At 35.7% G+C, this 19745-nt stretch overlaps 2 protein-coding genes across 15 annotated transcripts in view; one reads left to right on the top strand and one right to left on the bottom strand.

Annotated features, from left to right (window-relative positions):
* ABI3BP (ABI family member 3 binding protein) overlaps nucleotides 1–18563 on the top strand; it is a 256615-nt gene extending 238052 nt beyond the window's left edge. For all 11 annotated transcript variants that reach the window (XM_081301600.1, XM_081301593.1, XM_081301601.1 and 8 more), the window contains 5 exons: nucleotides 12462–12541; nucleotides 13411–13440; nucleotides 14272–14433; nucleotides 15658–15780; nucleotides 16713–18563. In XM_081301600.1, the coding sequence (XP_081157726.1) occupies nucleotides 12462–12541; nucleotides 13411–13440; nucleotides 14272–14433; nucleotides 15658–15780; nucleotides 16713–16828 (511 nt within the window). In that variant the 3' untranslated portion in view covers nucleotides 16829–18563. The remainder of the gene's footprint in view (nucleotides 1–12461; nucleotides 12542–13410; nucleotides 13441–14271; nucleotides 14434–15657; nucleotides 15781–16712) is intronic.
* The window catches only part of TFG (trafficking from ER to golgi regulator), a 36515-nt gene continuing 35031 nt past the window's right edge, over nucleotides 18262–19745 (bottom strand). For all 4 annotated transcript variants that reach the window (XM_081301605.1, XM_081301604.1, XM_081301603.1 and 1 more), the window contains one exon: nucleotides 18262–19066. In XM_081301605.1, the coding sequence (XP_081157731.1) occupies nucleotides 18684–19066 (383 nt within the window). In that variant the 3' untranslated portion in view covers nucleotides 18262–18683. The remainder of the gene's footprint in view (nucleotides 19067–19745) is intronic.

Below are 19745 nucleotides of genomic sequence, written 5' to 3'. Positions count from 1 at the left end.
CAAGGTACTGATGGGGGTAGAGGGGCCAACAGGATGGTCTTGTAAGTTACCAGGGCAGCTGGAAGCATAACAAAATAGGAGGAAATTGGTATCAAATGTTGGTATTAAATGCCAAAAATTATACAAGAAGAAATCTGTGGGCCAGAAATTAATTGGGGTGTGCATGGTGTAAAGTAGTTTCAAAACACCAAAGAATTTGGGTCTCATGCTGGAAAAGGGAAGGTAAAGAAGTGGGAATCCTGGGATAAAATGTAAGTGAAAGTTTTTAATAGTTAATACTTAATACTGGTCTCAGATACAGTGATCCTGGGACTTTCATCAACTGATAAAATGAGAATGGAGTTTTGACAGTGGAATTGCATATTTTTAACATTGTTCTATGATAAAAAAAAAAAACTTTTCTAGTTTGTCCCTTATTGCACATTAATACCAGACTATTCATATTCTGATAGCATTTTGTGATTCTTCCTTAAATCTAAAATACCAATATCTTATCAGCTCATTTCATTATGCAAAAAAATAAGGGCCTTGGGACTGGGGATGTGGCTCAAGCGGTAGCGCGCTCGCCTGGCATGTGTGCAGCCCGGGTTCGATCCTCAGCACCACATACAAACAAAGATGTTGTGTCCGCCAAGAACTGAAAAATGAATATTAAAAAAAAATTCTCTCTCTCTCTCTCTTTCTCTCTCTCTCTCTTTAAAAAATAAAAATAAAAAAGGGCCTTAGATATTTCTGGTAATATAGTAGGAGTTTAAAGAAGGAGTTTCCTTTTTTCCCATCAGTTTCACTTTTTATACCTCTCTTTGTCATCAATTCACTGAATTGAATTGGGTATTGACAGTGACACTCAAAAGAGTCTATTTTTGCTCTTCAGTAGGAAAATTCATCTAATCTTTTTGGAGAAAAGAAACATCTAACTCATTATAGATGATTTGCTGTGTGTAAACTTTAGTCCTATACTGCAAATATAATACTTCTTTCACAAATGTGATTTTTTTAAAGTTCTCTATTTTGAGCTGTTACATGGAAACTTTTCTAACTGCTAATTTTCTTAAATGAGTTAAATTTGCCAAAATAAGCATACGTTTCAATACAAGACCACTTGATGGTCTTGGTTCTGATTCCTGAGATACTAATGAGAGAGACAGAGTACATGCCTATTTGTACCATAATATATTTTAAGGAAAGAGTAAAAGAGAAAACACATCATTAATTTCATCTTTTTAATAGGTAGATTTGTGCTTACAAAATGTGGATGGTGTTTCCCTTCAGTTTCCTGCTTCTTATTCCACTTAATAAAAAGTGATCTGTGTAGTACAATGCATTCATTGAAAGTCGTCCAGTTTCTAAATGTGCATTGTGTTCCTTTTCTGAATCAGGCTGTCCTCACAACTTCTCCCAGCACACCAAAATGTAGAACAGTTATTCCAGTGACATTTTAAAGCCAATTTGTTTGTAAAAGGTTTGCTGTTCCATCCGGCTAACATTTCTTAAGTGCCAATGATGTGCTCAGCACTATGCCTGGTGTTGTGGCTACATACATGAAGAAACAGGGTGCCTACCCTTGAGCTTAAGGTAATCCAAAAGGCAGCTAATGACCAAGTTTTCTCCACAGAGTGGCAAGAGTCCTGGTAAAAGTATGCCCCAGATGCTATGGGAGCCCAGAGTCAATGGCATGCCACTAAGTCTGGGGAAATTAGAAAGTTTTTCCCACAAAATGTGACAGCTGAGCTGAGGCTTGAAGGATGAGTAGAAAAGAGCTAACCAGATGTGATTGTGGTAGGAGACAAAATGTCAGAATAATATGTGTCTACACAGGAGCAATCTAAATGACAGCTGTTAAAAATTTCCTAATTAATAACTGGAAAACAGTAGCTTCTGAAAGACTTTCTATAGCTGAATTCCACTACTAGAAGATACATGTGAATCATTTATTTTAACAGCATTTTCCACCACTTGGCCTGACAATAAATGTGACATCTGAAAACAGAGGATAGTTACTGGCTAATTGTTACACATCAACATGGGTGTAGAGCTTGGAGTCAGAACATTTAACTCAGGATGGTAAGGCAGAGATTAAAGATGTATAGACTGGTTATAGTCAGAAATTTGAAATGGTCACACACTATCCCAGAAACAAAACGACAATGAACTGTCCTCCCTTTTCCTTCTCATGGTGAAAGTCAACCTGCCTGTTTTTAATCATTTAGACAGATTTATATCTACTCAGAAAAAGCTCCAAAAATTTTCTCACAGTAGGGGGCCAGCAGCTGTTTTGCTGCTAGGAGAGTTCCACTCCATATCTGGCAGAGAGTAAAGTCTGCAGAGAGTAAAGCCACGTGGCCACCCTGGGACACATGGGTGCAACTCCAAAGGCTGGTCTCCCCAGCCTGGCCTGTACCTGCCCACAGCTGCAGAGGGCTGTGGTCACATTGTGCACAGGAAAAAGGAGACATAATGTTCAATGAGGCAAAGGAAATTAGCTAACACAGACAAACTCCAGTCTCTCTCCTTAGAGGATCCATCTCTCATTCCTAAAATAAAATGTTGAGATGTTGGTATCCAACTAAATCCACCTAACCCATTCCCCAATATTTACTTTCCATTTATTTTGTCTTCATGAAACCTCTCCTTCCTTACAGTCATCCAAGAACACCAATCCTCTCTCTTTAGGCAATTTGTGGCTCTTGTTGGACTAGAAGAAAAATATTAGGAGGAGTCCCTCCTCTCTGGAGCAACCCACATTGTCTGCAGGACCACTGATTATTTTCAGTTCTGTGAACAGAGGAACTGATAAAGTATATTTTAAACAAGAAGTCTTGCACCCATTCTTACAGGGTCTGAAGGTGTGAATTAGCTGATCTCTAAATTCTCTTATGTCTGACAATCCTGTGATAGCCAAAGCCATGCATGAAGTCAGTGAGAAAACTGGGACTGAAAATAAAACTAAAACCTGGATCAGTCTCATGACATAATAATTCCAGTAAATCACTTTTCTTTGACTATCATCAGTCTGCAGTGTTTTCAGCTGAACTGGTTTTAGCACACATTTTGATAATATGCATGGATGGGCCAGGTTCTTCCTGATGAACTGCTTGCCAGTATGGATGGTTACACAATCATTGCATGCTAAAAAAAAAAAAAAAAAAAAAAAGTCCTTTAATCTACTCTTCTGCTTTAACAAGTCCACTTCTCCTCTCACTTTACTGAAAATCTGAAGAATTTGTTGTGTGTGTGCCAGACTTAAATGTGATCCAACAATTTCCTATAGAACATGTACTCTTGTAATTAGGATAAATCAAATTCACTTAATCTGCTCAAGTACTTTAACTGACCTCTGTTGGCTCCAGAGGATTTTGGAGACCAGTCCCTAAGACTAAAACGTACTGAAGTGTCAGCAATGATTGTTTGGGACTCTTGTTTATGTTGTTTGGTTTAATAAATGTTGGTACTGAGGGTAAGCTGGAAGAGAGGCAGCATCTCCTTACAAGCTAAATGAAACAGACATGAGGAATAGCCATTATACCCTTTTCATAATGTTTTTATAAAATTCTGGTCTTCAAATTTTCAGTATTTTCAATATCTCTTCTCAAAGGCTTTGTAGAAAAAAGTAAAACAATTGGCCAAAACATCAAATATTTTATTTAGTTTTATTATAGACATGGGCAGCAGAAAAGCCTTCCTTGTTAAAGAAGAAAGAAGTTGAGTTGATTGCTCATTTTGCTCATTTTAGCAACTTTTATCAGGCCAAAGACCAATTCTCTAAGGGCATGGAACTCTACTCGTCTATAAAGACAGCAATTCTTCCTCTTATATCACCATATATACTTTTATTACATTTTTCTTTGAATTCCTTGGTATCTGGGCAGGGGCTGAGCAGACATCATGGCAGCACTACAGAATGAGAATTGGAATTTCCAACTCTGAAATTCCTCAGAAACGGAGGACCCAAGAAACATCCCTGAGGGTATAACGGGCAGCTACTTCATGATTTCCCATGATTGCCAATTCCCTGATCTCCCTTCTGTACTGGATTTATTTTATTTTATTTTTGAAACAGGGTCTCATTACATTGCCCGGGCTGGCCTCACATTCACCATCCTCTGCCTCAGCCTTGATTAGCTGCTATTACAGGTGTGCACCACCATGCGCAGCTCTTACCCTGTTTTGTGCTGTGTCTGAGGATAATATTATCCTCAGAGGTAGTATTGTCCAGCCCTTCCCAGTTGCTTCTGACCTATATGCCCATATCTGCACAATGGCTTTGCATGTGGCAGGTCTCCAGAAATGCTTACAACAGTCCTACAATGTCCCTGGAGACAAACTCATATCAGCTGGTTGACTGTATTTCTTTATTCCCTTGAGTGGCCCTTACTCTTTTTTCCCCCCTCCCTATTCCCCTTTTCCATTTCTCTCACTGTGATAGAAACTCCTAAATGAGGTAAAAATATTTTGAGACTGTCCTGGGGTAAAATCGGCTTGTCAAACAATTACAGGGTGGCCTTTCCATATAAACGTTAGTTTACTTGAGATTTATGGGGGTTTTGTTAAACTAACTTTTTAAGCAAATAGGGAGTATGTAACTAAAAAGTTCATCAAACAATGAAAACTATAATTCAGCTCTATATTTTGGGGCAATAACAGAATGAAAAGGTAATAGAGAAGGAAAGGGGAAAGAAAATGACAGAAGTGTCTACTCCAGCTAGATCCTTGAGGCTTTACCCTCATTCTACTGTTCAAGATGTTTGCCTGAGGCTAGATGCTAAAGGGTAGACATTCCTGTCTCTGACAATTTAGTTTGTGAACCCACTAGTCATATTTTTTAAAATCATAGATTTTCAGTCATCAATGAATTTGTCATATATTTATTTATTTGTTTATTTGTTATTTATTTATTTATTTATTTATTTGAGATGGGGTCTTACTAAGTTGCTTAGGGCCTCACTAAATTGCTGAGGCCAACCTTAAACTTGTGATGGATCCTCCTGCCTCAGCCTCCCGAGTTGTTAGGATTAGAGGTATGCAGCACCATGCCTGGTATATTTTTAAAAACTTATGATTTTTCATAGTTGCTTTCAAAATTGTTGGTGTCCAACTCTACCCTCTGTCCATTTTAGGATAATGCTTCAGAGCTTTCTAGACTCTTCAATGAAATCTAACTTTTCTCTTGGAGCTATTTGATAGTAGGCAGATTTATCCACTAAGGGTCATGGACCCTTATAGTTAAAGGAACTATGTTGACATCAAAGAATTCTAAAATTGGGAGAATTCTACATTGAGAGTTCTGTGGCAGTGTTTGTCAAATTCCCCAATAACAAAAGAACCTCTTTAAAAAAATCCTGTAGAGCTACTAGCAAATATTTATAATCATTATGAATCAGGTACCTTGCATTTCCATGCATTACCTCATTGAATTCTCACAAAAACCTCAGATAGTTTTAGATCCTTATGAGGTTATAATATTATCCTCAGAAGTAGTATTATCCTAATTTTTATGTATGAAGAAAAAACAGTGTTCAGAAAGTTTAATTTACCTTAAAATTACATTAGTGAGCTTTGAACCCATCTTTCTGGCTCAAGAACCCATGTCCTTAACCACTGGACCATACTACCTTGTGGTTGGGATGAATGGAAAGACTCTTTCTGCTAAAATCCACACCATCCCAGGTAGAGCAAGGCAGAGCATTCTGCAAGGATTATTAATATACCTGGATTGTTCTCAGTGGGGCTCAAAGGCTTGACATCTGTACAACACTCATTTAAATACTTATTTTGATATAGCAGGTTTTGTAAATGAGTTTTTAATTTTCATTTTTATCCAGAAACATATGTACAAGTTTTTTTTTTTTTTGCTATGGTTTCTTCCCATAAACTTATGCTCAAGTTTAATCCCCATGTTGAGGTATTGAGAAGGTGGAAACTTAATTTGACTATGGTGTTTAGAAGTAAGGCCTTTGGAAAATGATTAGGATTAGATAAGATTATGTTGGAGTTAAGATTTTTGAGTTCTTACATACTCTAGAGATTAGTGCTGTATCTGTCGTGCATGTAGTAAGAATTTGTTCCCAATTAGTAGGCTCTCTATTCACCTCACTGATTGTTTCTTTTGCTGAGAAGAAACTTTTTAGTTTGAATTCATCCCATTTATTGATTCTTAATTTTAATTCTTGCGCTATAGGAGTCTTATTAAGAAAGTTGGGCCTAATCCAACATGATGGGGATTGGAGCCTATTTTTTCTTCTAATAGATGCAGTGTCTCTGGTTTAATTCCTAGGTCCTTGATCCACATTGAGTTGAGTTCTGTGCATGGTGAGAGATAGGGGTTTAATTTCTTTTTGTTGCATATGGAGTTCCAGTTTTCCCAGCACTATTTTTGAAGAGGCTATCTTTTCTCCAATCTATATTTTTGGCGCCTTTGTCAAATATAAGATAACTGTAATTATGTGGGTTAGTCTCTGTGTCCTCTATTCTGTACCATTGGTCTACCAGTCTATTTTGGTGCCAATATCATGCTGTTTTTGTTTCTATTGCTCTGTAGTATAGTTTGAGATCTGGTATAGTGATACCACCTGCTTCACTCTTCCTGCTAAGGATTACATTAGCTATTCTGGATCTCTTATTTCCAGATGAATTTCATGACTGCCTTTTCTATTTCTATGAAGAATATCATTGGGATTTTGATTGGAATTGCATTAAATCTGTATAGTGCTTTTGGTAGTATGGTCATTTTGACAATATTAATTCTGCCTATTCAAGAACAAGGTAGATCTTTCCATATTGCAAAGGTATTCTTTAATTTCTTTCTTTAGCATTCTGTAGTTTTCATTGTAGAAGTCTTTCACCTCTTTCATTGATTCCCAAGTGTTTTTGTTTGTTTGTTTGTGTTTGATGCTATTGTAAATGGGGTAGTTTTCCTCATTTTCCTTTCAGAGGGATTTGTCACTGAGATACAATAAATGGGCCAAGGAACTGAACAGACACTTCTCAAAAGAAGATATATAATCAACCAAGAAATATATGAAAAAATGTTCAACATCTCTAGCAATTAGATAAATGCAAATCAAAACTACTCTAAGATTGCATCTCACTCCAGTCAGAATGGCAGCCATTAAGAATATAAACAACCATAAGTGTTGGCGAGGATGTGAGGAGAAAGGTACACTCACACATTGTTGGTGAGACTACAAGTTGGTGCAGCCAATATGGAAAGCAGTATGGAGAATCCTTGGAAAACTTGGAATGGAACCACCATTTGACCCAGCTATCCCACTCCTTGGTCTATACCCAAAGGACTTAAAAACAGCATATTTCAGGGACACAGCCACATCAATGTTTATAGCAGCATTAAAAGAGAATGAAATCATGGCATTTGCAGGTAAATATTTGGATGGAGCTGAAGAATATGTTAAGTGAAATTAGCCAATCCCAAAAATCCAAATGCCAAATGATTTCTGATTTAAGGATGCTGATCCATAAGATGCTAGTGTGGGAGGATTAAATAAAGTCTAGATAGGACAAAAGGGAAGAGGGGAAGGGAGGGGACATAAGGGTAGGAAAGCCAGTGGAATGCAATGGTCATCATTACCCTAAGTACATGTATGAAGACATGAAGGATGTGACTCTACTTTGTGTACAACCAGAGATACGAAAAATTGTGCTCTCTATATATAAAATGGAAAAAAAAAAAAGATTACGGTGGATCTCCCATGATTGAATCCTCGTAGCTTTATAAAGAGATTCAGACACATACCCTGGCTGTCACCATGTGATGTTCTGTACCACCTCAGGACTCTGCCAGCAAGAATGCCATCAACAGATGTGGCTGTTGGATCTTGTACCTCCAGAACCATGAGCCAAAATATACCTATTTTCTTTAAAGTAGGCCGCCCCAGGTATTTTGTATTACTTAATGAAAAATAGATTTAGCCACTGGACCATGCTGCAGATATTAAAAAAGCAGTTCCTTTCTACTCTTAACGTCTGTTTCCCAGAAGCAAACATTTTTTTTAAATTATTTCTTTAGATATTTCTTCTGTTAATTAAATCTCTATTTCTAGGCCACTCATTTCTCAAAATGGTCAAACACGCCATCTCTTTGTTCTCTGGATTTGTCTTAGGGAACACCTACCTCTTGCTGAATCCCTTGCCATAATTTTTGGCTATGTTGAATCCCCTAATACCTGTAGCCACGTCTCCCTTCTTTGTTTACTCCCTCTCTTCATGGCTTCTATAGAAACATATCTTGGGAAAGTATATATAAAATGATATATTTTTTAAATTATTTACATGCTTTAGAAAGTCCATGGTTTACTTTGATATTATTGGTGTAGGATAAAATCATGATAAAATGAAGACTTTGAAGGCATTGTTCCATTTTTTCCCCCTAACTTCCAGTGTTGTTGCTATTAAGATGTTGACCATTGTGTTATTGAGTTCTATAGTTTCCTTATTTAACTTTTGTTTGGAAGATCTGTCCAGTGGTGAGAGAGGTGTGTTGAAGTCTCCCATGATTATTGTATGGTGGTCTATTAGACTCTCGAACTTGAGAAGAGTTTGCTTGATGAACATAGCTGCTCCATTGTTTGGGGCATATATATTTATGATTGTTATGTCTTGTCGGTGTATGGTTCCCTTTAGCAGTATGTAGTGTCCCTCTTTATCCCTTTTGATTAACTTTGGCTTGAAATCTATTTTATTTGATATGAGTATGGACACTCCTGCTTGTTTCCGCAGTCCATATGAGTGGAATGATTTTTCCCAACCTTTCACCTTCAGTCTATGTATATCTTTTCCTATCAAATGCGTCTCCTGTAGGCAGCATATTGTTGGGTCTTGTTTTGTGATCCATTCAACTAGCCTGTGTCTCTTAATTGGTGAGTTTAAGCCATTAACATTTAGGGTTATTATTGAGATATGGTTTGTTCCTCCAGCCATATTTGTTTATTAATGTTACTAAACCTGATTTGTTTTCCTCTTTGATTACTTTCCCCCCTTTACTGTCCTACCTCCCACTGTTGGTTTTCAATGTTATTTTCCATTTCCTCTTCCTGTAATGTTTTGCCAAGGATTTTTGGGACACTGCTACATCGATGTTCATAGCAGCACAATTCAAGATAGCAAGATTGTGGAACCAACCTAGATGCCCTTCAATAGATGAATGGATAAAAAAATGTGGCATTTATACACAATGGAGTATTACTCTGCTTTAAAAAATGACAAAATCATAGAATTTGGAGGGAAATGGATGGCATTAGAGCAGATTATGCTAAGTGAAGCTAGCCAATCCTTAAAAAACAAATGCCAAATGACTGCTTTGATATAAGAGGAGTAACCAAGGACAGGGTAGGGACGAAGAGCTTGAGAAGAAGATTAACATTAAACAGGGATGAGAGGTGGGAGGGAAAGGGAGTGAGAAGGGAAATCGCATGGAAATGGAAGGTGATCCTCAGGGTTATACAAAATTACATATAAGAGGAAAGGAGGGGTAAGAGAAAAATAATACAAGTGGAAGAAATTATTTACAGTAGAGGGGGTAGAGAGAGAAAAGGGGAGGGGAGGGGAGGGAAGGGGAGGGGAAGGGGGATAGTAGAGAATAGGATAGACAGCAAAATACATCAGTCACTAGAATGTAAATCAATGGAAGTGTAACTGATGTGATACAGCAATCTGTATACGGGGTAAAAATGGGAGTTCATAACCCACTTGAATCAAACTGTGAAATATGATATATTAAGAACTATGTAATGTTTTGAACGACCAACAATAAAAAAAAAAAAGATGTTGACCATCATTTTGATTCTAAATACTTAAATGGAACCCACTGTATTGTTCTCAGTTGTTAGGATCTTTATTCCCCAGTACTCTGAAATTTTGCAACTCACATGCTTTAATCCTTTTCTTTTTTCCTTTTGGTGGGCACAGAATTGACCTTTTCAATATGGACACTCACATCTTTTAGTTCTGGGAAATTTCTTATATGATTTTTCTGCAATAATTTTCTACCATCCTTTCCTCCCTGTTTTCTAGAATTCCTGCCAGCTGAGTACTAAACTATCTGGAATAATCCTCCAATTTTCTTATATTCTCTTATTTTGTATCTTTGACTTTTAGTTCAAATATTTGTAGAATGTTTTCAACTTTAGCTTCTAAAATTGCCATTTGAAGTTTATTTTTAAATTTCAAAGAACTTCATTGGCTAAAAAACTTTTAAGTAGCATCCTCTGCTTATCCTAAGTACAATCAATATTTTCTTTGAGATGTTACAGACCTATGGTGTTCATTTCATGATCAAAAAGTATTTGGGAAAGATTTTGCCATCACAAACTTTTTTTTTGTTTATATAGGGTTTATTCAGCCAAAAAAATACCCTTGTGTTGTTAATTAAACTTAGTTTAAAATCATTTCTTCACAACTTGTCAAGTATCATAAAATGTTGGCAAAAAAAAACCCCAGAAAAAGTAGCTTATGAATATTTGTGGCCATGCTACAAATGAAGCTTAAGTGTAAATAACTGTGAAATAAAAAGACACAGAGATGATTTCAGCAATCCAATTTGGCCAAGACACAGCACTGATGGCAATGGCCTGCAATGAATGTGAAATGCATTTCCACTTGAATCAAACTCCAGATGCCTGTGATTTTTTTCCTTCCATTTTCAATTCACTAGTTTTATGAACTTTGTTTTTGTCAGTTTGTTTTGAGAGCATTAGGCCTTTTAGGAAGAATTTAATCTCTAGAAAAAAAGTCCATGTGAAAACACCTGATGTATATGTGATTTATTTATTGAAATGGCATATGTGCTTTCATGTCAGCATTTCTTATGGTAAATGTCAATGACCTTACATCAGTTGTTCCATTTACAAAATGCTTTCATTTGCATTCACTCATTAAATATCTGAAAAGAAATGTTTTAATTCCCATTTCACAAAGTTTTGAAGTTTGAAAAAGCAAAGACAATAATTATATAATAGTTATGGGCCCCATTATTCTCAGTTAAAGTTTAGAATAATGTCACACAGGATTTGTGTGTTGGATTACTTTATATATGCAGAATGATTAATTTACTTGACACAAAGTAAGCATTTGAAAAGTGTTTGCCATTGTTGTAATGCTAGAATCTTACACTAGAGTCTAACAGTGTTTTAATGAAATGCCACAGTGATCAAGAAAGTGACTCCTTGAGACTCAAAAAGTTTTTTTTTTTTTCTAATGCTACCTTGGTACCATCTATACCAAAAATCATGTACAATTCTGGAACTCATACAGTACTATCAGCTAACTCCAGGTGGTTTTAAGTTCAGTTATTTTGCTGCTAAGTCTGATGCTGAAAGGAAATCACTTTTAGGCAAATGGCAAATCACTTTACTGTTTAAATTTCTTTTTAAAAAAATTTTTTTTAGTTATAGATGGATACAATATATTTATTTAGTTTATTTTTATATGGTGCTGAGGATCAAACCCAGTGCCTCACAGGTGAGGGGCAAGCACTCTGCCACTGAGCCACAACCCCAGCCCGATACTGTTTAAATTTCTTACAAGTATTCTCTGCTTATGCATCTAATGAATAAAATCTGTCAAATACTGCACAATTTAATAATTCTTAAGGATAGAAAAGTCTTATAATTCTAAAGGATCTTGGGTTTTTTGTTTTTTTTTTAAATTTAAACAAAGGGTGAGGAGCCTAGCAATTTGAAGCTGGCTTACTGAGGGGCAGAAAAGTCTATCTGTGCTTGTGCTCCATTTGAGCAATACTACCAGCCATTCTCTGGACACTATGACTTCCTGTGATACATGGAGACCCAAGTCCCAGGAGCTACAACCAGGCTTGAAAAGAAACTTTTTCATGGGTATCTGTGCCCAACAGCTTAGTCTAGGCATTCTCAAATACCAGTGGGTATAGGACTAAAAATGTATTGCAAATTCCTCCTGGAATGATTTAGAGACTCAGTAGCCGGCGTGGACAGGAAATCTGCATTTTAAACAAACTTCCCCCACTGCCACCCTCTCTTGTGGTTCTGATATAAGTAGTTCAAATACCACTTTAGGAACACTGATTTAAAATTCAAGGTTATACCAGTGTTGGTAATAGGGAATAAAAAGGGACTTTTCCATTTCTTTGTCCCAGGCACTAGCTGACACATTTTAAAGAAATGAAGGCTTCTCAAGTGCTGAAATTAACTTTGGTTCAGCACACACTTTCCTATATATCTATTCCCAACCTGTACAAATATTTCTAATTTTAAAAAGACAACCATCTTTTTATTAACAATATTTTTCTTATACAAAACCTTAGATGCTTTGAAAGTAAAATTAAGAAAGCATTATTCTTCCCACAACTTACTTCCAGAATATTACCATTCACTGTAATCATAATTTCAAATAGAGCCAGGAAGGATGTCAGTACAGCAAGAGAATGCTGCTTTCCTACCCCTCAATAATATTTTATTTTTCTCTCTATACAGCTATGAATTCCAGGTGAAACCCAAAAACCCACTTGGTGAAGGCCCAGCCAGCAACACAGTGGCATTTAGTACTGAGTCAGGTAATCCCATCAACAAAGATGTAAAGGGTCATGGTGGGAACAATGTTTTGCATAGGAAGCTCATGTGAAACCCAGCTAAACTTGAATTCCTAAATAATAATCCATAGGGGGAAAAAAACTAATTGATGAAGGTACCCTTATAGCAATTACTTAGGTTTTTCCTCTTTTACCTTGATATGAGAAAAAAAGGCATAATCTATATTCAAAAATCTGAACGAATGCTCCTTTGTATGCCTAGAATCAAAATATTAGTACATCAAGAAAGGGAATTCATATACAAACAGAGATATGCAAAATTGTGGTATATTTTAATGCAAAAAAACCCAAAGTACATGTATGAAGACATGAATTGGTGTGAACATATTTTATATACAAAAATATGAAAAATCGTGCTTTATATGTATAAGAATTGTAATGCATTTGCTGTTGTGTATTTAAAAAATAATTTTAAAAAAAGGGAATTTATGATTGTTTTGTGAAATCTCCTAGACAGTAGAAGCTCCAGTTCCTTACCAAGACACATTGGCACATACATTTGTATAAACTTTATAGCAACTAATGTTCATGGCATCTTGGTGACTTTACCATGAATTGCTTTTGTGTGAAACTAAAAGGAAGCTTTCAAAATTGAAGGCTGGCATAGCAACAGTATCCCAACTATCAAATCACACATAAAAACTACAGCTGAAGATCTGGCAGATGATTCGATCAAGAACTATTTTCAAAACAAATTTGCAAATTCAGTCTTCAGCAAGAGGGTACCATTTTGCAATAAGACATAACAGTAAGCATCTGTCTTCAACATTCCACTGGAATGTTAGGACTTAACATTAATAATAGCTGACCTTTTGTTTGTCATTTCTTCTCAGCGGACCCAAGAGTGAGTGAGCCGGTTTCTGGTAAGTGTCTCAGTGAACAACTACATGCTTTTTCTAAACTGACCGAACTAAACAGGGTCAGCAAAATTGATGATTTCACTATTTTACTACTTAGACTTCTTAGAAAATCAGGTGTGAATGTTTACCTAATACACTGATTAACATTTGAGAGCCTATGATGTTCTAGGGGCAAGTCAAGATATTTCAAAACTTGGTTTCACACATATTATCATGTAAGCTGAAATTTTCTGTTCAATAACAAACTCAAAATATGCTACCCTCGCCAGGTATGGTGGTAGATACCTGTAAATCCAACAATTTGGGAGACTGAGGCAGGAAGATCTCAAATTTGAGGCAAGGCTTAGGAACTTGGAGAGACCTGTCTCATAAAACAAAAAAGGACTGGGGACGTGGCTCAGTGGTAAAGTGCGCCTGGGTTCAATCCCTAGAACCACCATCCCCCGAGTAAAACTAAAAAAAGATAAACCATCTCATTTCCACTTTTAATAACATATCACATTAAAGCAGTTGTTTTAAATTTTATATTCTGCAAAAAGGAAACCTAAATTTGTTCCTCAACGATAGCCAGCATCGAGCACTGCAGAGGTTACTCAACAGCAAAACACACTGTTCTGAGATTTCTCTCACTGTTACTATTGACAGGAAGGAACTTATTTTGGATTTACTTTTTAAAACCTTTGTATTTTGGGCTCCAATAATTGTACTGGAAAAAAAACAGGTACCAACAAGTTGGCAAGGAACTTTGCAGACTGCTTTTGGAAAGCTTTTAGGACATCCCCTCAGAACCCAAGAATCAAGATACTAAATTCAAACTGTGTTTTGCTTATGCAGCAGGAAGAGATGCCATCTGGACTGAAAGACCCTTTAATTCAGACTCTTACTCAGAATGCAAGGGCAAACAGTATGTCAAAAGAACGTGGTATAAAAAATTTGTTGGAGTGCAACTGTGCAACTCTCTAAGATACAAGATTTATTTGAGCGACTCACTCACAGGTAAGCAGGGCAACCAGCATTATTTTTAGCCTTTGCCTTCAGGTAATGTTTTGCAGCATTTTATAACATGGTTTTTTCATGGAGAAGTCCAGGAACCAGGGGGTAATTCAGCATCTTTAGTTTTCCTGAGAAAAAAATGTTATTGAAATTGTCACAATGCTAGAAAACAAGGACTTAAAAGATGCTTTTAAGAAGTAAATAATGAAAATGCAATTTTGAAACAATGCTGTCAAGGCAAACTTGAATGTACAGGCACTAGCATATTCATCTACCTTTGTTACAAACATTCTAGGATAAAAAACATATTAGTAATAAAATGAATGTGTCTAACAATAATCATGGAAAGAGTATTTCATCTTTATAATACCAAAAGGGCTCTAACCTCATGTAGTTGTAATTTTCTATATTCATAAACATTTTCAACAAATACGCAAGGATGACCAACATAGAAACATGCATCTTTTCAATCACTTAGCAAATGCTATATACTTCATGCCAGGCACTCTTCTAGGTGCTGATGGCAAAGCAGCAAACAAGACATATTCCTGCTTTCATGTAACATCTCTCGCTCTCTCTTCCTTCTCTCAGTAGAGGCACACAAAAAATAAATAAATATGAATTTTATACAGGTGCTTTGAAGATAATTCTTAAAAAAGTGAGAGAACAGCTCAACAAGGATTGGAAGTGCCTTTACTTAGAATGGTTTTAGGGAAGCTCTCTGAAAAGGTATCACTTCTGTTAATAATAATATTATGAGAAGGAAGCAACCACCCAAAGGTCAGGGGGACAACGGATGTATAGACAGGGGAAAGAAAAAGTGCAAAGACTGAGGCAGAACACACCTGGTCAGTTCCACTATTGTAGTACAGACAGGGGAACATCAAACAAGCAGGGCTGAAAACATGGAGCTTTGAAATCAGGTAAGGAGTTTTAAGTTTTATTCTCAGTATAGTGGGAGACCACTGGAGAGGTTTAAGGAGGGTAGTAACATCTCACTTGCATTTTTAAAAATCAGTCTCTGAAGGGAGGGAAGGAAGAACAGAGAGGAGACAAGAATGAAATGGGAACACCTGTTGAATCAAGAGACTTTGGTAGCTTGAACTAGGTTGATACAGGAGTAGGGGGAAATATCCAAGAACAGGAAGATGATTCTTTCAAACAATTTATTTCAGAATTGTCACATATCAAAGCAATATTTCATTCTTTTAATTTCTGGTTCTTCAGGAAAATTTTATAACATTGGCGATCAAAGAGGCCATGGAGAAGATCACTGCCAGTTTGTAGATTCGTTTTTAGATGGACGCACAGGACAGCAACTCACTTCTGACCAGTTACCCACAAAGGAAGGTATGCTTTCTGATCCTTCTCATGAGCAAGACAGCTTTCCAGATTAACTCAGAAAGAAATCAAGCTGAAGAAAGTGATCAAGTTAAAAAGAATTCTGCAGAACTACTGCTCTAATTACTTGGCTAGAAAAAGCAATAAACTTAAGTTTCTCTACTTAAAGCCAAGGAAAGTTACACAGACATGTACAAATGTACTCCAACAAAATCTATATTTGCAAAAACATCTATAAGAGATCAGTGTTCTCCAAACTTAAATCATTCATGATTAACTTTATGGCTTTTGTTTATTGTGCATAACTGCATTATTTTTTTATTCCTTTTAAAAATTTTTGAAGTAAATTTTATTGCTACTATATATTGAAAACAGTATTTGCCTTATAAATACATAAATAAAATACAACAATTTTGTTGAGAAGTTAATAACCTCTGTAACTTGCTAAAGACACTTTAGCACCAAGCCATGTAATGGATTGAAAAAAGACTGAAAATTAATTTAATCCTTGTTTAAGTAGTTCAGAAGTGGGTAAACTAATTGTCCAAATTACTCAGGAAGCACCAGGAGGTTCTTTAAATCTTTTCAATCATTTGGTTAGATTTTTCAGTAACAGTTCATTCAATGGTACTTAAGAATATCAACATACTAAAAGATGACAACAAGGTCTATGAATATATTAACTGGCAGTTAAAACTGCTCTCAGATACTACCAACCATTCCATCCTAACTTGCTAAGGCAAATGTCAAAAATTTTTCAGGTCCTATGATTAAGGAGCCATACCTAAGGAAAGATACCAGGGCCTCTGTTGCTCTTAAGTTTTCCAAATTACTTTGCTTCAGAGTAACTTTCAGTCATTCAGCACTATCCTTGAATCTATGAGCAATGAGGGCAAAAATAAAACACAGCAACTATTAAACAAAACTATTTTCCTCCTCAGGCTATTTCAGAGCAGTTCGCCAGGAACCTGTCCAATTTGGAGAAATAGGTGGCCACACCCAAATCACTTATGTCCAGTGGTATGAATGTGGGACTACAATTCCTGGAAAATGGTAGATGCTGCAATCATGCTCCAAAGTACTTCTGGTTCATTATGGAAAAAAATATTGGTGGAAATACTATGGTATTTGTCACATTCATTTAAAGCTATTTTGTTTACTATGTATAAAAGTCTGCAATCTAACAGCAATATTAGATGTTTATTATTAGAAAGGATTGCTAAGAATATTTATCAGGTTTTACAAAGTCATTTTAAGAAAGCAAGATATTGACATTAACAATAACATTTTTAGGGAAGCTGGCTCCCTATTCATGGTATTTTAAGAGATCATTTGTATAGTATTTATCAGTGTTGTAATAATGTTCTGAGATACTTTTATAACAAAATTAACATCAAAAACTTATTATATATACTTAAAAAAATGTCCTTTTATTGGTGTGTTTGCTTCCTATTGGTGAGTTAATTCCATGAAACTCTACTTAGTTTAACTTATTAGATCAAATTATCTTCAGGGGGAAAAATTATATCTGAGGGGAAAAGGTCCTACTATTCACGTTTATTTAAACTTCCATTTTTTACTATGAGCTGAAAAGAAATTTCCAGAATAGATACTTTCTGTTAATATAATTTTCATAAATTATCTACAAATTACTGAAAAAAATTCATTTGAATCATTAAGTTTCATTTCAGCTAAAAATGGGGTTGATAATCTAATGATATACTTTCAAAAGAAATGAGTCTGAATATACTATCAAAATTATCCCTTTTAAGCAACAGTTTATTATTTTATTTGAGCTGTATGCTGAGACTATATGTGGAGTCTGAGCATGAAAAGATAATGCATGATGAGATCTCTACAATTTTACAGACTATCTGCTATATATTTATGCTAGATTTCTATGAATGAATCACAGGGTGCTTTTGTAATACTGTTTAACTCAAGCTGTAATAAAAATCTAACTTCATTTTCATTAAAACATATTACTTTCCTTCATGCTGGGGATAGGAATGCTGCATCATTACCCTCATTTTGTGTGCTTACTTTTCAACGTGCTTCATTCTTATCAATGCTAAAATTCTGTATTTTTCAAACAACTATAAATTCTTCAATAAAGAGATGTAGTTTTTTTTAAGACTTGAGTTTATTTCTGAATGGTTCATTAGAAGATATCACAAACATACTTTTCATAAGGAAAAATCAAAGTAAACTAGGGTCTCTGAACCCCCACCCCAATATAACAGTTATTGTGTGTATGTCCTAAGTTAATCAATCTTCCTGTGAAGTCTATTTTAGTTTGTTTCAAATGAATGGTTGTTGAATACATTTCTCTTAAAGAATAAAAAAAGGGGAGGCCAATTTCTCTCCATGGGAATCTGTAAATTAAAATGTTTATACTTCATTCTAAGACAAAACACCAGTAAGGATTTCTGTTTAAAAACATGATTTTTCTTATGTATGTTAATAACAAAATTAATACAAGACCATGAATGGATTCAATCACCTTTATTAACCTATCAATGTTACATTTTATCCATAATATCTAGTCATTGTCTCTACTTTAGTACATCATGTTAATAGTAAAAAGCCAAGTATGATGGCTAAACCTCAACCTAGCATTTTAATATCCTCTGGACAAGGGAAGCTAGAAAGCCAATCACTTTACACACATGTAAATGTAGTGTTCCAAAATAACTAGAAAGCTGCTACATTTTTAAGCAGGAGAGGAAGAAAAACAACTTTCATTTTGGTCTTTTGTTCTAGCAAATTATACTTTCAATTAACAGCAACAATGATATCAAAAAATGCTCTGCCTTTTGAATTAACTTCAATACAATTTAAAATAAAATAGTATTGGAGTCTTTTAGGAGGCAAACAGCTAGCAGCTACATTTATCAGTGTAGCTGGCCTCCTTATCGATAACCAGGTCCAGGTTGGGTATAGCTCTGACCAAAGGGAGGACGGTTACGTGCATAAGGGTTAGGCCCACTTGGAGGAGGGGTCATGGTACTTCCAGAAGGTGGAGTAAAGCTTTGTCTTGGTTGATAAGCCCCAGGTTGGCCTGGAGCCATTCCAGGCTGAGAGGCAGGGGCCACAGTATAATTAGTAGGCTGAGACGTTTGGGTAGTGTAAGGTTGTGGAGGATAACTGCTCGCCTGGTACTGCTGTGGTGGTTGAGCAGCCAGCTGCTGAGGCTGACCAGAAAAGGTAGGAGCCGGTGCCTGGGAAGTTGTTTGCTGGCCATATCCCTGGAACTGCTGAGGTTGTTGGGGTCCAGTCTGCTGACTATAGCTAGCTGAAAAGGTAAAATAACATATACATCTTATTTTTATTTTGATGCAAGTTTTCCAAAGAATTAATCTTACTGTTATGGACCAAAAATGATTAAAAACTTAATAACCTTGTTCACAATACTTATGTAATAAGTATCCATTTATGAGAAATGCAGATTCCATCATAAAATATTTGAAGACCAGTTATTAAAAGAGACAGTTTTCTAGACAATTTAAACCCTCTAATCTTAAACTGAATCACTATATATGTATTTTCATTACAATTGCTCTGCTTTCAGACTATATAATTCTTGAGAGCAATTCCTGCTCTAGCATAATTCCTAATACAAAGTAGATGCTCAAATTTATTAAGGAATCATACTTTCTAGGATGACCAAAAACATAAGAGCTAAACAGTCATTAACAAGGCTTTGAGGAGACCTATTGAACACAGTACCAAATAAAAATACATTGCAGATAATGAACATATTTTTATATGAAACAATACTATAAATACATCCTATTATACTAATGAATGCTTTAAAGTTTATTCACGCCAGAGTATCTAAACCATTTAAGAATAAATATTAAGTACTATTTTCAGAAGATTTGGTATCTGATGCTTTTGCCTGACTTAGCAGTACAGCATAACACACAAAATGCATACCATATTGCCCCACAAAATCAATATCTATATTAATT

The sequence above is a fragment of the Spermophilus citellus genome (assembly GCF_964194105.1).
Source record: "Spermophilus citellus genome assembly, chromosome: 7".
NCBI lineage: Eukaryota > Metazoa > Chordata > Mammalia > Rodentia > Sciuridae > Spermophilus > Spermophilus citellus.
The sequence above is the reverse complement of the archived record's forward strand: the minus strand, read 5'-3'. Positions and strand labels throughout refer to the sequence as shown.